Consider the following 16,275-nt stretch of genomic DNA (forward strand, 5'->3'; position numbering starts at 1 on the left):
GCCTCATACCCATTGGCGATTAAGAAAACGGTCCGTTTTCTGGACCGTAAAAAAGGGTGGAGTACTATGCGAGTGTCATGCGTTTTCTATGCGATTTTTAATCTTTCTATCCGTTTTCTATCCGTTTTCCTTCCGTTTTTCATCCATTTGCGATCCGTTTTTTTTACCAGCACCTATTTTTTATACAGTCATTTACAGGACCATTTACTGTGTTCTATGCCACAGAATGGTAATGTATCCGTTTAAAACGGATGGTCCGTTTTTGGTGCGTTTTTTTAATCGCACCCATTGACTTGTATTGGCAAAAATCGCTGCAAATCGCAGCATGCTGCGATTTTTTTCTCAGACTCATTTTGGATGAGAAAAAAATCGCAAGTGAGATGTCACCCATTCACTAACATTGGTCAGAGTGCAATCCGATTTAAAATCGGATTGCACTCATCCGATTTTATCGCCAGTGAGTATGAGGCCTTAGGCTACTTTCAGACTTGCGTTATCAGCCGAAGTGCTCGGCTGCCGCTAAGCTCCGCCCCCAGCCGCACCCCTTCTGATCAGCTCATCCTATGGTCGCATGACGCTGCATGTGATCAGCGTACCCTATATTTAGTGTTGGGTACGCTGGCCGTGCGCTGGTATGTTTTTGCCAGCGCATGCGCCCTTTTTGCGCTGCGCCGACATGCGCCAAACGCACCTTGTTGCATTTTTGTGTGCTCAGCGCAGCGCAAAAAGGGCGCAGGCGATGGCAAAAACATACCAGTGCACGGCCAGCGTACCCAACGCTAAATATCGGGTACGCTGATTGCATGCAGCGTCATGCGACCATAGGAGGAGCTGCCCGGAGGGGGCACGGCTGGGAGCGGAGCTTAGCAGAGGCCGAGCGCTGCACCTGGTAACGCAAGTCTGAAAGTAGCCTTAATGAATGAGGCCAAAGGAGAATATTCATACAGGTTTCAGGAAGGCACCAGCAACGGAAATACCCAAGTGTTTTAAAATGCAAAAAGACATTGCTGAATACAGCATGCTAAACATGCCATGTCACCTAAGTCACGCATTCCAATATGGCGACAGTTTAACTTCAGTTAGTAAAGTTTGCCTCAACGGCCTGTGCAGTCACCAGTTTCTAATCCAGTAGGCCATATTTGGATAGTGGTTGAACATGAGAGTCCTAGTATGGATGTCCAGAAACTGCGAGATGCTAAGTGTAGGTAACTATCTAGAAAATGCAATTGTGAGCCCATAAGACTTTCAGACTACTGTGTTTTGTTAACATGAAAAACATTTCCTTTTACTATCCTTTACAATTGATAATTTATTACACATATTATTAACTCCATATTTTCAGTGATTACCCACATCTAGGGATGAGCGAATAGCTTCAGATAGGTGGTTATCCGAATAGCTATAGTCCTTCCTGAATAGCTGCATCGGGAACAAGGATAACTGGAGCACTCCCGATAATCAGCTGTTCGGTGCCGCAGCTGCATGTGTCACGGCTGTGTGACAGTCTCAATAAGCAGGCATACATGTGTTGTGACTGTCACACAGCCGCAACACATGCAGCTGCGGCACCGAACAGCTGATTATCGGGAGTGCTCCAGGTATCCGGGATCCAGAGGCAGCTTTTCGGGAAGCACTATAACTATTCGAATAACCACCTATCCAAAGCTATTTGATCAGCCCTATCCATATCCAGTCTCAGAGATCTTTCTGAATCTAGTGTAAAGAAGGCTTGGGCAGTAGCATTATGGCTTCTATATTCCTTTATCTTAGTGTTACATCTATGGTAAAACAATGTCACCTAGTGAGACCCCACATTGCTGTGACCGCACTCCTTTTTATAGCCAAATATATTTTACTATGGATGCTGGACCTAGTTTTTTTTTTCGTTTTGTTTTCTGCTACACTTTTAAAGGGAACCTGTCACCTTGGAAAATTCTATTCACCTGCAGATGGGGTTGAGCAGCAGTTAAATAGCATTACCATGCTTCTAGGTCGTCTTAAGGCCCCTTTACATTTAGCGATGCACCAGCGATCCTGACCATGATACGACCAGGTCAGGATCGCTGGTGCATTGCTAAATGGTCGCTAGTGAGCTGCCACACAGGCAGATCTCACCAGCGATGTAGCGATGCTCGGTGGTCGTACTTACCTTTCAGACTAAGCGATGACCGCCGTCTTCCACCCACGTCCATAGCTCGCTCGTCAGAGCCAGCAGGAAGCCGATGACGAGAAATGGACGTGGATGATCTCGCGCAATCAGTGATAGCCAGCGGGGGGAGCCGGTCGGAGGTAAGTATCACATTTAGCGATATCGCTGCTGCGTCACAAAATCGGTGACGCTTTAGCGATATCGCTAGCGATATCGCTATGTGTAAAGGCCACTGGGAGAAAATTAATTTATTTACTTCCCCAAAAGCTCACAGCTCCGCTCACTGAACTATCAGCAGCGGCTATAAGGACGCACCGACACTTTGCTTGACAGCTTGTTTTGCATAGATGCGCTATTGAGCTGGCTGTCAATTAATGTGCCATTGTCTGATTAAAGCCACCGCTCGCAGTTAGTAGCCACCCCATACACGCCACCATCTCTGAAAGCCGGTGGCTCGCCGAGGGAAAGAAGTTCATTTTCTCATGGCCAGGTAGCATTATTTACCTGCAGATCAAACCTGTATCTTCAGGCAAATAAGGTTTTCCAAATTGACACGTTCCCTTTCAAACAATAGACCTTTTAGATCATTGGTTGGGATAGTAATAAAGCAAAAAAAAAGTGACCCTAATGTAACTGTAAATAAATTGAACCAATTGTGTCTTTTTACGGGAGGGAGAATGCAGCACGTCCATCTGGTAAGTGTAAAAAAAAACTATTTAAGTTCATTAGAACGAACAATGTCCAGGAAAAGCGTTAAAACTGATACATTTCTGATGAAAAAAACATATGTTTAAGGGCATTTTTCACCAGAAACGCGTCAGTTTTAACATTTTTCCAGGACATTGTTCATTTTAATGGATTTAAATAAATAGATTTTTTTATACTTACGGGATAGACGTGCTGCATTCTTTTTCCCTCCTGTGCTGTGCTGTACCCTCCGGTTACAAAGTTTTTGGCTACCTATATGATTAGCAAACGTGGTGAGCTCTTTTTTTGCCTTTTTTCCTTACATGTGTTGCCTGCAGCTCCACTTTGCTTAATAATATCATTTACCACTTGAACGTTTTCATGCTTTATTGAACTTCTAATATATCCCATGAATATTATTAAATGCAGGAATTTTCTTTACAAGCCAAATGGGAACTGTCCACATAAGTCACACATAGGATTTACCACCTTGCCCATTACCTATACTGAATCCTTTGTATTTTGGGATTGCACAGTGATATTAAGCCTTCTGGATCTTGCACCCTACCATTACAAGATTCTCGGCTATCTCCTTGATTAGCAGCTTGGGAAGCTCTTTTTTGCCTTTATTCCTTACAAGTGGTTCATTTAATGGCTATTCTACAGTCACTTTTTTATTTTTAGAAGAACTTAGAATATAATCTGGGGTTTTATCTTTGATTGAATTATCATTATCTGGCATCTTCTGTACAGTGCCCAATGAGTTCACACAGCTCTTCTTTCCCCAGGTCTATCTTTGCAGTTTATGAAGCATCTGACAGTGTAAAGGGCATTTCCGTTTTTCGTTTTATCCCACCAGCAAAGGTTTTTGCCAATGTCACTGTCAATCCAGACAATGCAGGATACTGTGTGCCAAAGGGTAATTGCCTTCCATCGGGCCTTCTCAATGTCAGTATATGTAAACAAGGTATGTTAAGTGGGTTGTTGAGCTGTCAAAGGTGTTACATTGGAACACTTTAACCATAGTCAGGTGCATGACCAATGTTATACTTATCATCCGTTTTTCACGGTGTATAAGTGTCTCAGTTTTCTTCACCACCTACAGTTTTAGGGCTCATACTCATCTGCGTGAAAAACAGACTAGTGCAATCCGATAAAAAAATTGGATTGTACTCTGACTAATGTACTTCTATAATTCGCTGCTCATCTGCAATTTTTTTCTCAGCTCAACTCGGACTGAGATAAAAATTGCAACATGCTGTGAGTATATCAAACGAGAATCGTCAATGCAAATCAATGGTGCTAGAAAAAAATTCAATAGCATCACGCCCATGCATGTGCCGTCTGATCTTTCCACACCCATCTCCTAGAAAACCTGACATGTCATTGGCCGAGTACAGTAAATTCACTGTGTGACCCGTCAGAATGGAATAGATATAATAGATGTATATACATTGAATAGATAGGTAGAAAGAGGTCAGTGACATATGTAATTGGAGCAGTGTTTGTGTGAGTGGATTTCATAGCTGATGAACTCCATTCACCTTATTGACGTCACCGCTAACGGCAAGAGACAGTTCTTATGGATGTGCAGTTTCTGGGGTGGCTCAGAGCTGATGTTTTTAGTCTGGAAGGGGGCCAATATCCATGGCCCCTTCCTAACCTATTAATATCAGCCTTCAGCTGTCTGCCTAGCCTTTGCTGGTTAGTAATTTTTGTGGGTTGTCCCCCATTCTGATAACCAGTTAGGGCTAAGTATGCAGCTGTGAGCTGGCATTAATAGCCAGGTAATCTCCTCGTTTATTACTCCCTTCCCAGGCTATAAACATCTGCCCTCAGCTGTCAGCTTTCTCTCAGCTGGTTATTAAAAATTCGGGGGATCCAATGCCATTTTTTTCTTTTTTCATGGATTAATAAATACATGTACAGTAAGCTACAAACAAAAAGCAATGATTTTAGCATTTCTATCTATGTATTGAAGAATATTTTGTTAGATAACTACCTTTAAACAAAGAGAATTCCTATATGTAAACGTTAATGTTAAAATCACATTGCATACGCGTGTTACACGGATGCTAGGTGAGAAAATCACATTGTACTCGCTTGACACTTGCATGACACACGTCCAAACTTTTCAGTAACAACATCGGACCTATTTTATTAACACTGATGGGTATGCGCCCATAGGCATTTTATCTTTTTATGAACTACATTTGTAATAATATTATAGGAGCTCCCCACTTTTATATTTTGGAGTATAGGTTATCAGTATAAGATTTTGGGAATCTGACACCCAGCACCCTTAATGATGAACTATCTCCTCCAACAGTGACCGAATGAGAACAGTGTAGAGAGCAGCGCCATACACTATTTAGTGGCTGCTGCCGGGTACGCCAGATATGCTCCCATTTACTCTGCAATGCCTGGCAGTGACCAATAAAAAGCATATTAAGCTGTGGTGTCCTACTCCTTACATTCTTTACACCTGGCCACTGCAAGAGCTGGCAGTAGCAGATCGGAGGGAGTCAGACCCCTAAAGATAGGTCATCAATGTAAAAGAACTGTATATTTTATCCAGGTGCTTACAATATATTTCTTAAGCCTAGCCAAGGAGTGGATTCTTAAGGCTGTGTGCCCACGTTGCGTTTTTGAAGCGTTTCCGCAGGGCAATGCTACGGTGGAAATGCTTAAAAAGCGCTAGTTAAAAACCATCCCATGAAATCCTATGGGATTCCGCAGTTGCTGTGCCAATGCTGCGGATTTTTCCGCTGCAGAATCGCATTGCGGAACATTCCGCAGCATGTCCATGAATTTTGCGGAATCGTGGCGATTACGCCGCCATAGGATTGCATTGAAACGCTCACTTTACGCATGTGGCTATGTCCACCATGCGTAAAGTGAGCGTTTCATGTGTGGCTGATACCCTGGGTCTGGAGGAGAGGAGACTCTCCTCCATGCCCTGGGTACCATATTCCTGTTAAAAATAGAATTAAAATAAAAAATAGGGATATACTTACCCTCTGTCGGCCCCCGGAGTCCTCCCGATCCTCAGCGGTGCTTCCCAGGCGTCCTTTGCAAGAATGACCTTTGTGACGTCGCGGTCGCATGACCGCTACGTCATCAGAGGTCTGTCTCGCAAAGCACGCCTGGGAACGGAACGGGCTGAGAGTGCCGCTGAGGAGATCAGGGGCTGACAGAAGGTGGGTATATCCGTATTTTATATTTTTTTTAATTATTTTTGACATTATATCTTTTACTATTGATGCTGCATAGGCAGCATCAATAGTGAAAAGTTGGTCACACTTGTCAAGCACTATGCTTGACAAGTGTGACCAACCTGTCAATCACTTTTCCAAGCAATGCTTAAAATCGCTTGGAAAAGCGCTTGAATTCCGCAAGCTAAAAAAGCTTGCAAAACGCTTGTATTTTGCAGGTAAACGCAGGGAGTTGTGGAAATGCTGCAGACAATTCCGCAGCATTTCTGCAACGTGGTCACATAGCCTTAGGGTGGGGAAAGGATAAAGTTGTCTTTTTGTATCCTCTCTCTGTTTTTGTTGTAAACATAATAAAAATGTCCATGTGCGAATCCAATTGTAGATTAAGTAAATGGCAATTGAATAACTTTAGTGGTCTGTCTTTTTTGCAGACTTATCTGTTTTTATTCTTTTAACTTTGACAGATGCTCCTATTATATTATCTTCTCCTCATTTTTACCAAGCTGAAGAATTTGTCATTAACAGTGTAATTGGAATGAAGCCCAAGAAAGAAGATCACGAGACATTCATGGACATTAATCCGGTATGATAAAAATACAAGTACCGTATATACTCGTGTATAAGCCAACCCCCCTAATTTTGCCACAAAAAAACCTGGGAAAACTTACTGACTTGTGTATAAGCCGAGGGTGGAATCCATAGACTATGCCCCCATATGCTGCTCCATAGTTGATGCCCCCCCCCATATGCTGCTCCATAGAATATGCCCCCATATGCTGCTCCATAGAATATGCCCCCATATGCTGCTCCATAGAATATGCCCCCATATGCTCCTCCATAGAATATGCCCCCATATGCTCCTCCATAGAATATGCCCCCATATGCTCCTCCATAGATTATGCCCCCATATGTTTCTCCATAGTTTATGCCCCCATATGCTGCTCCATAGATTATGCCCCCATATGCTGCTCCATAGATTATGCCCCCCATATGCAGCTCCATAGATTATGCCCCCATATGCTGCTCCATAGATTATGCCCCCATATGCTTCTCTATAGTTTATGCCCCCATATGCTGCTCCATAGATTATGCCCCCATATGCTGCTCCATAGATTATTCCCCCTTATGCTGCAAAAAAAATGCCATACTCGCCTCTCCTGGGTCCATCGCCGCTGTCTGCCGCTTCTTGTGTCAGTGACCGTTCAGCCAGCAGAGGGTCGGGGTGCACTAACCACGTCACCGTACCCTCTGCTGCCTAAACATCACTGACACAGGATGCAGCAGAGACAGCAGTGAGCAGCGATGGACCGGGGGACAGGTGAATATTGCTATACTCACCCATCCTGCCGCGGTCTCTGAAGCCTCGCTTCTCCACTGTCTCCCTTACTGTCTTCAGCGGTCATGTGGTATCGCTCATTACACTCATGAATATGCGATATTCATGAGTTCAATGAGCGGTACCATATAACCGCTGAAGACAGGAAGGGAGACAGTGGAGAAGCGAGGCTGCAGAGACCGTGGCAGAACAGGTAAGTATGATCTTTGACACCCCCACTCCCGCCGACTCCCAAGTATATGACCCATGTATAAGCCGGGGGGGGGGGGGGGGGTTGACTTTTAGCCCCCAAAAATGGGCTGAAAATCTTGGCTTATACACGAGCTTATACAATTCAGTATTATTGTACAATATTTAATGATGGTCTTGCTAGTAAATCATCAAACTGAAATTCAAAACATGAATAAAGTAAAATGTCAGCACTTTCTGGATTTTATGTTTTTACATGTAGGCATGTAAAGGAAACCTTGCTTTGTCATCCAAGGCAACTAATTTGAGCTGAGCTTTCCTTTTCGTATATTACTCTGGAAAATTTCTGTGCAAAGCTACACTGTAATTGACAATTTAAAAGGCCATTTTATTTGATAGCCAGTTTTGATAAATGAGACCTTTAGCCCCCAGTCCCTAATGCAGTCTAATAGTTATTGAGCATAAATTTAGACCAATAAATAATAAAATAAAAATAATACGCCGGTCTATAGATGCAGTGCAACATGCTAAGTGATAGATTTGACACTTGAGGCCCGATATATTATTGCATTTGTTCCTGTTTTTATGTCTATTTTTTTCCTGTTTTAAGGCTATTTTTTGTTTTTCACCATCATTTTAATGTCAGTAGGTTTTTGCTTTGTAATTTGAGGACAACATGAAATAGGGGTTAAAACACTGAACTCAATGATGTATCACATGTCTGGGTATGTGGTGTTGTTTACTTAGACTACAGGATTAATCACCTGGTGATTAACATTGCTATGACTATCAGTCATGCCAGTAATTGTCTGACTCCACCCCCTTCTGTGATAAGCAGCTCACTGTCTATAGGGATGTATAAGGAGAGCCTGTTGTGGGTGGGGTTAGCTTTCTCAGCACTGCTGCATTGCTAAATCTAAAATCTCTGATAGTTTACTGAGTGCAGCGATTCTCACACAAAGTGATACATTGTTGGATTCAGGGTCCTTTTGCCTACATTATGCTGCTCTCAGATGGGGTAGCAAAAATCTGCTGGCAGATTCCCTTTAAGAAGTCTATTTTCTAGTTGTTTGTCTGTGTTTTTTTGTCTATGTTCATCTTTTTTTTGTGTAGTTTTTGCTATCTAGATGTTTGCGGCCTATTCACTATTTACAACTCTTGCAAAAATGATAGAATTACTTGCAACATTTTAACCGATCCTATGACATTTGTTATTTTGCACAAAATTCATGAACCTGTATGCTCTATTTTGAAGAATTTGGATCCAGTTGGATGAACACGTACGAGTAAATCAATTCTTCAGAAATACTAATGAGAAAAAGTTTTTTTAGTCACAACGCGTTTCAATGCCATACCGGCATTTTTTTTTTCACGTGAAAAAAAAATATATTTTGATCAAAAAGCATTTTGATGGTAAATAAACCAAAAACAGTCACAACCACCTTAGCGAATGAGGACAATTGTGTTGCATTCAGAAAGGCTTTAAAAATGTATGCATTCTAAAATGAATATCAATAAACGTAATTGCCAACAGTACCAATTGTCACTCTCATGCCCTGACTGGTGGGCATGAGCCGGGTGTTGTGGCCCCACTGTGCAACAAACCAGACTACCCTGGAAGGGGCATAACTAAGACAGCTGCCTTGGCTTTCACTGGAGCCTCTGATGGTGAGGTCAGGCTTGTGCGGCAGGCAGCTGCCAGGTGCCACTCCAGGGTGGTGTCTGGCTGTGGCTGCTGATCCCACTGGGGAACAGGACACTTGGTCAGGTGCGACTGACAGGCAGGCAGGTGGGCACGGCTGGTACCCTGGCAGGCTGGCACGGCTGATACACAGCGCAGGCAGGAGTTATATATGAGGGAACAGGTAGAGACCTGTTCACACAGCAGGTGCAGGTACTGGTACAGGCAGGAAGGAGTGGAGTATGACGGAACAGGTTAGGACCTGTTCACACACGAGGTGCAGGTATGGGTACTGACAGGAAGGGGTAGAGTATGACGGAACAGGTTTGGACCTGTTCACACAGGAGGTGCAGGTACGGATACAGGCAGGAAGGAGTGGAGTATGAAGGAACAGGTTTGGACCTGTTCACACAGGAGATGCAGGTACAGATACAGGCAGGAAGGAGTGGAATATGAAGAAACAGGTTTGGACCTGTTCACACAGGTGGAGAACCGCAAGGCTGTGGAGAAGAATAGTAGAGCAGCAAGAGGTTCTGCAGTAGCAGAACCGGAACCAAGCAGAACCGCAAGAGTACGGAGCATAGGCAGAGCCTGAAGAGTACAGAGCAGGCAGAGTCGCAAGAGAGCGGAGCACGAGCAGAGCCGCAAGACTGCGGAGAAGAATAGTAGAGCAGCAAGAGGTTCTGCAGCAGCAGAACCTCAAGAGTACGGAGCTCAAGCAAACAGGGAGGACACAAAGAAAGACATAGCAGGGAAAGAAGCCAAAGACAAGGAGACAGACAAGGTAGGACAGAGTTCAGACAGGGCAACAATACGAGACAGGGCCAAGGACACACGGACGAGAGTATATAGTATACACCGGTACCAAGCAAGAAAAGAACAAAGACCAGGATATTCGGCCTCCTGGAGGGCAGACAGACAAGTACCAAGTAAAGCCTCCAGAGAAGGAGGAACACCGAGCAAGACCTGGCAGCTCAGTAGCAAGACACTAACTGAGTAAACACATTGCGCAGGCAAGGTTCCAGTGGGTGGGGCTGCCCTAAATACTAGAGGGCTCTTGGTATTTGGTCAGGGACAGATTAGACAGATGCACCCTGACTCCATAAGAACCAGAGAGTTCTGGCACCGCCCCCCTATACACACAGCCAGGAAACATGCACAGAGCAGACAGGAGACAGCATGGAGCTGGCAGTAGACAGAAATCACAGCATGGCCTGGAGCAGTGGGGAATGGGAGGCCATGCAGCGATGCCAGCAGGGTTGTTACACCAATTTTCATGAGACTGCCTTGCAAACTGGAACATACAAATGGGCAAGTTTCCATAAAAACATGTGTCTTAAATTAGCCTTGAGATTATATTTTCAGAAGATAGTAACATTCTACTCATTTATTACACGTTTATTATTATTGCTCATACCTTCACAGACATAGCTGCTATCTGGATGTACTTTGCTCGATTTATTTAGCAATAACGTATACGAAATAATCACAAGACTAATGTGTCATACCTTGGGTTAGCACTTCCTTATGCTTGAACCTTCCCTGTGATTTTAGGCAACTGAAACTAACATAGGAACTATAAAATCAGAACAGCTATTTTAGCATATTTGTCAGTGTGTGCTTGACACTGGCCTCGTGCGAAAAAAAAAAAAAAAAGAGAATGAGCAAGCATGATAAAAAAAAAAAACTTTAAGGGAGTCTGTCAGCCAAACTGACCATATAAACTCAGCACATTGCATTGCAGTATAGCCCCTGTAAAAATTGCACCATTAGGCTATGTGCGTTTTTGAGGAGTTTGCACAGTCATAGAATCATAGAATCGTAGAGTTGGAAGGGACCTCCTGGGCCATCTGGTCCAACCCCCTGCTCAAAGCAGGATTCGCTAAATCATCCCAGTCAGATGTCTGTCCAGCCTCTGTTTGAAGACTTCCATTGAAGGAGAACTCACCACTTCTCGTGGCAGCCTGTTCCACTCATTGATCACTCTGTCAAAAAGTTTTTTCTAATATCTAATCTGTGTCTCCTCCCATTCAGTTTCATCCCATTGCTTCTAGTCTTTCCTTGTGCAAATGAGAATAAAGTTGATCCTTCTACAATGTGACAGCCCTTTAGATATTTGTAGACAGCTATTAAGTCTCCTCTCAGTCTTCTCTTTTGCAAACTAAACATTCCCAAATCCTGCAACCTTTCCTCATAAGACAGGGTTTGCAGACCGGTCACCATTCTGGTCGCTCTTTTCTGAACTTGCTCCAGTTTGTTGATGTCTTTTTTAAAATGTGGTGCCCAAAACTGGACACAATATTCCAGATGAGGTCTGACCAAAGAGGAGTAGAGGGAAATAATGACTTCACGTGATCTAGACTGTATGCTTCTGTTAATACATCCTAGAATTGCATTTGCCTTTTTTGCTGCTGCATCACACTGTTGACTCATATTCAGTCTGTGATCTATTAGTATACCCAAGTCTTTTTCACATGTGCTGTCACTTAGCCCTATTCCTCCCATTCTATATATGCTTTTTCCATTTTTATTGCCCAGATGTAGTACTTTGCATTTCTCCCTGTTAAAAACCATTCTGTTAGTTGCTGCCCACTTCTCCAGTTTATTTAAATCTTTTTGAATCCTCTCTCTCTCTTCTCTAGTATTAGCTATCCCTCCTAGCTTTGTGTCATCAGCAAATTTAATCAGTTTACCCTCAATTCCTTCATCTAAATCGTTGATAAAGATGTTGAACAATACAGGGCCCAGGACAGAGCCCTGTGGTACCCCACTTGAGACATTCTTCCAACTGGATGTGCAGCCATTTACGACCACTCTTTGGGTCCGATCACTAAGCCAGTTATGAATCCACCTAACAGTTGCCTTGTCCATTCCATACTTAATCATTTTTTCAATAAGGATTGTATGAGAGACTTTGTCAAATGCTTTGCTGAAGTCAAGATATACTATATCTACAGCATTTCCTTGATCCACCCAATCAGTGATATCATCATAGAAGGAAATTAAGTTAGTCTGACATGACTTATTAGTTACAAACCCATGCTGACTCTGTTTAATCACTTCATTCTTATCCAGGTATTGACATACATGTTGTTTAATAATTTGTTCAAAGATCTTTCCTGGTATAGAAGTCAGACTCACCGGCCTATAGTTACCTGGGTCCACCTTCTTCCCCTTTTTGAAGATAGGAACAACATTTGCTCTTCTCCAGTCTTCTGGCACTTCCCCTGTTCTCCAAGAATTTTCAAAGATTATAGAGAGGGGTTCAAAAATTTCTTCTGCTATCTCCTTCAGTACTCTGGGGTGTAATTCATCTGGACCTGGAGACTTGAATTCATTTAGGTTAGCTAAGTGTTTCCTCACTATCTTTCTGTTTATAGATATCCTGGATTCTTCTATTCCCTTAATAGGACAGTGAATAACAGTTGATGTTACATTTCCTTTCTGAGAGAAAACAGATGCAAAATAGGAATTTAAAAGTTCAGCCTTCTCAACATCCTGTCTTACCATTTCATCATTTTCATCCTGTAAAAATCCTATAGCATCTTTGACTTTTCTTTTACTTTTGACATATCCCCAAAATCCTTTATTATTGCTTTTGACATCTCTTGCAAGCCTCAATTCATTTTCAGCTTTAGCTAATCTGATTTGTGCCCTGCAGGTTCTGCAGACAGCATTATATTCTTCTTTAGATATGCCTCCCTCTTTCCATTTTATAAACATTTTTTTCTTCCTTTTTAGCATGTGCTTAAGTTCTGTGTTCATCCATCCTGGTTTCCTTAAATGCTTCTTATTCTTCCCTCTTTTCGGAATTGTTAACAACTGTGCTTTGAGAATTTCATTTTTCAAGATTTCCCATCCTTCCTGGACATTTTTGTCTTTAAGGATATCCAGCCATTGGATCCCTCCAATTCTCTTTCTGAATCCCTTAAAATCTGCCTTTCTGAAATCTAACCTTGACGTCTGAGTCTTCACAGGTCTTCCGCCTCTAGTTATCCAAAATTCTAAAATAGCATGGTCGCTACCTCCTAGGGTCCCAGCCACTTTTACCTCCTCAACCATTTCCTCCCTGTTTATAAGGATTAGATCCAAGGTAGCAGTTCCCCTTGTTTTCTCCCCTACCTTTTGGAAGATAAAGTTGTCAGCAAGAGAGGATAAGAATTTCCTTGACCTGTTAGTTTTGCCTGAGAGAGATTCACAACAAATGTCTGGATAGTTGAAATCTCCCATGACAACTATGTCATATTTTTTGGAGAACTTGGCCATTTGATGCATAAAGAGTTCATCCATATCTTCAGCTTGCACAGGCGGCCTGTAGTAAATGCCTACAATGGTGTCCTTTCCATTGTTCTGTCCTTGTATTCTTACCCAAACAGTTTCCACAGAACTCCCAGTCTCTGAAGCTTCAATCTCTGTGAAGATATACGCGTTTCTAACATACAATGCGACACCCCCTCCTCGTTTATCAAGTCTGTTTCTTGCAAATAAGTTGTATCCTTCTAGCCTTGTATTCCAATCATGTGTATTGTCCCACCAAGTTTCAGTGATTCCAATGACATCATATTTCTTTTCCTGTGTTAGTAGTTCCAATTCTCCTTGTTTGTTGCCCATGCTTTGTGCATTAGTATAGAAACATTTTAGTTTGTGATTGGTTTCTCTTTCTCCAATATTTTTATTAATTAGATTCTTTCGTCTTTGTTCTTCCTTTCCACTTCTAATAGCAGAGTTCTCAATAGCATTTGTCAGGTGTATGGCTTTTTCTGGTCTTTTGCTTCCCTTCCCATTTTGTTCTAGTTTAAAGCTCTCCTTACAAGTGTAGCAAGGCGACTTCCAAATACCTGCTTTCCAGTCTTCGTAAGGTGCACCCCATCTCTAGCAAGTAGTCCATCGTATAAGTAGTTCACTCCGTGATCCAGAAATCCAAATCGTTGCTTTTGTTGTTTTTTTCCGCGTGGAAACAGGCCAAAAACGCTATGGAAACCTTGTGCAAGCTAATTCAATGACAATCCTGACGTGTTGTGCACATGCATGAACATTACATTTCCTTAGAGTATTTGCAGTGCATTTTTTCTGCAGCTTGTCAATCCTTCGTGCGTTTCTGCAGCGTTTCCCACATATTGACTTCAATGGAGACAGTCAAATCCGCAGCATTTTGTTTGCATTTTTACTGGCTTCCCATGGTGTTTCCCACACTGTCATCAGTGTGATGGAGTGGGAAACACACTCTTATCAGCAGTAATGCTACCACCGTTAAGACTGTCTGTCAGAGCGCTGAGGGGTCATGCTGTCAGATGTCAGCGTGACCCCGCAGCTGTGACTGTGACCCGCGGTAATATTACCGCCAGTAAGGGTCCCGTTTCACTTAGCAACACACCAGCGATCCCGACAATGATACGACATGGTAGGGATCGTTGGTGTGTCGCTAAATGATCGCTAGTAAGCTGCCAAACAGGCAGATCTCTTCAGCGACGCCGCAACGATCTAGCGATCAAACTCAGAGATTCATGCTGGCCAGCGGGATGCCGACGACGAAAAAATGGCCCAGGACATTCCTGCACGATCAGCGATATCCAGCAGGGGGGCCGGTCGCTGCTGCATGTGTCATGTAGCGAGATCGCTGTTGTCACAAAATCGGTGATGCATTAGCGATCTCGCTATGTGAGACGGGGCCTTAAGACTGTCAGTCAGAGCGCTGCAGGATCATGTAATCAAATGTATTAAATAATGATTTTACTGAGTTTTCAGAGCAGAAAATGACCTCAGACACTCCCAAATCCTCCAAAACATGGTGTTTCTGCTCAGTTTCCACTCCAAAAACTTAGCAAAAATACTCAGTGCACACATACCCTTTAACCATCCCTTATAGTCTGGAGCAGAACAAGGAAGATTTGCCCAGCATGGCAGTGATGCCAGAATGCATCTCCTATTTCTTGGAATGCTTTAAAGTTGGGTTCCATACCTGCCCACAATGACATTTTATGCATTCCCCAATCCATATTTTACAGTAGGTAGTACCTTGTATTGGACATCCCAGAGACCCTGCTTTCTACATTATAACGTTTCATCCACTTCGATTTCTCATTTTTCTTCCTGTCAGTGTTAGTTTCACAAAACTACAGATAGCAGCTCCTTCACAGCATCCTGGAGGTCAGTAAGGACTTATTAGTGTGTGACAATTTGGGCACAATAGTTTTAAGATGTGTAACTGCTGTTTTACAAATGTTGTAGTCTTTAGGGCCTGTTGTATTTAGTGTTGGCTTTACATCCAAAATTTCACAACTACAACTTTTTAATAACATTTTCTGCTACCCTTGTTCTTAGAGGTTTGTGTCTATCATTCTGAACATTGTCAAAATCATTCTAGTGGCAAAATGTATACATAAAATGGAAATGCATAGAGAGATTGAGCTTCTCTCCATCAGACTCTCCTGCCACTCTTTATTTGATCTTTGTCATCTTATTGTTAAAGGGGATTTACTCTATCAGGAAAGTGGACGCCAAACTCTCTAATATTCCTAAAATAACAAACAGAGCAAATACTCACCCTCCCCACGTCCTTCAATGGCACCCTGCTACTGCTTGATTCTAGGTATTTGGGCTGCGTCAGTGACGCCATGTCAATAGTGAGCATTACTGCTATAGCCAACCACCGAGTTCAATAGATCGTATGCCGTCTACCTGGGCACAGGTACTTACTACAGTGATTGGCTACATCAGTGACACTCGCTGATGGCATAAAATCATCGCTGGCAGTCAAAACACCAAAACCCGAGCAGTTACGGAGAGCCAGTGCTGGACCAGGGAAGGTTGAAGACCTGATTTATTTGTTATTTTAGAGCGATTGGGGTCCAATTTCCTGAAAGTTAAAAAAAAAAAAATAATCCCTTTGATTTTGCCTACTACTTGCCTTACTAAGTAAAGCTTTTGTATCTAGAAACACTCATTTATATACAAATGCTAGACATCCATATTCATGGTCTCTTTGTTAGGACCTGCTGACGTCACAATGCTTCCTTGT

The 16,275-nt window shown here is 42.8% G+C and overlaps 1 protein-coding gene across 1 annotated transcript in view; it reads left to right on the forward strand.

Moving 5' to 3' along the window:
- The window catches only part of SCARB2 (scavenger receptor class B member 2), a 125,242-nt gene that overhangs the window by 75,351 nt on the left and 33,616 nt on the right, over positions 1-16,275 (forward strand). Inside the window, exons 7-8 of the mRNA XM_073541223.1 lie at positions 3,625-3,803; positions 6,516-6,634. Coding sequence (XP_073397324.1) covers positions 3,625-3,803; positions 6,516-6,634 — 298 coding nt within the window. The remainder of the gene's footprint in view (positions 1-3,624; positions 3,804-6,515; positions 6,635-16,275) is intronic.

The sequence above is a fragment of the Dendrobates tinctorius genome, unplaced genomic scaffold (genome assembly GCF_039654945.1).
Source record: "Dendrobates tinctorius isolate UK_male_01 unplaced genomic scaffold, ASM3965494v1 ptg000011l, whole genome shotgun sequence".
Classification (NCBI taxonomy): Eukaryota; Metazoa; Chordata; class Amphibia; order Anura; family Dendrobatidae; genus Dendrobates; species Dendrobates tinctorius.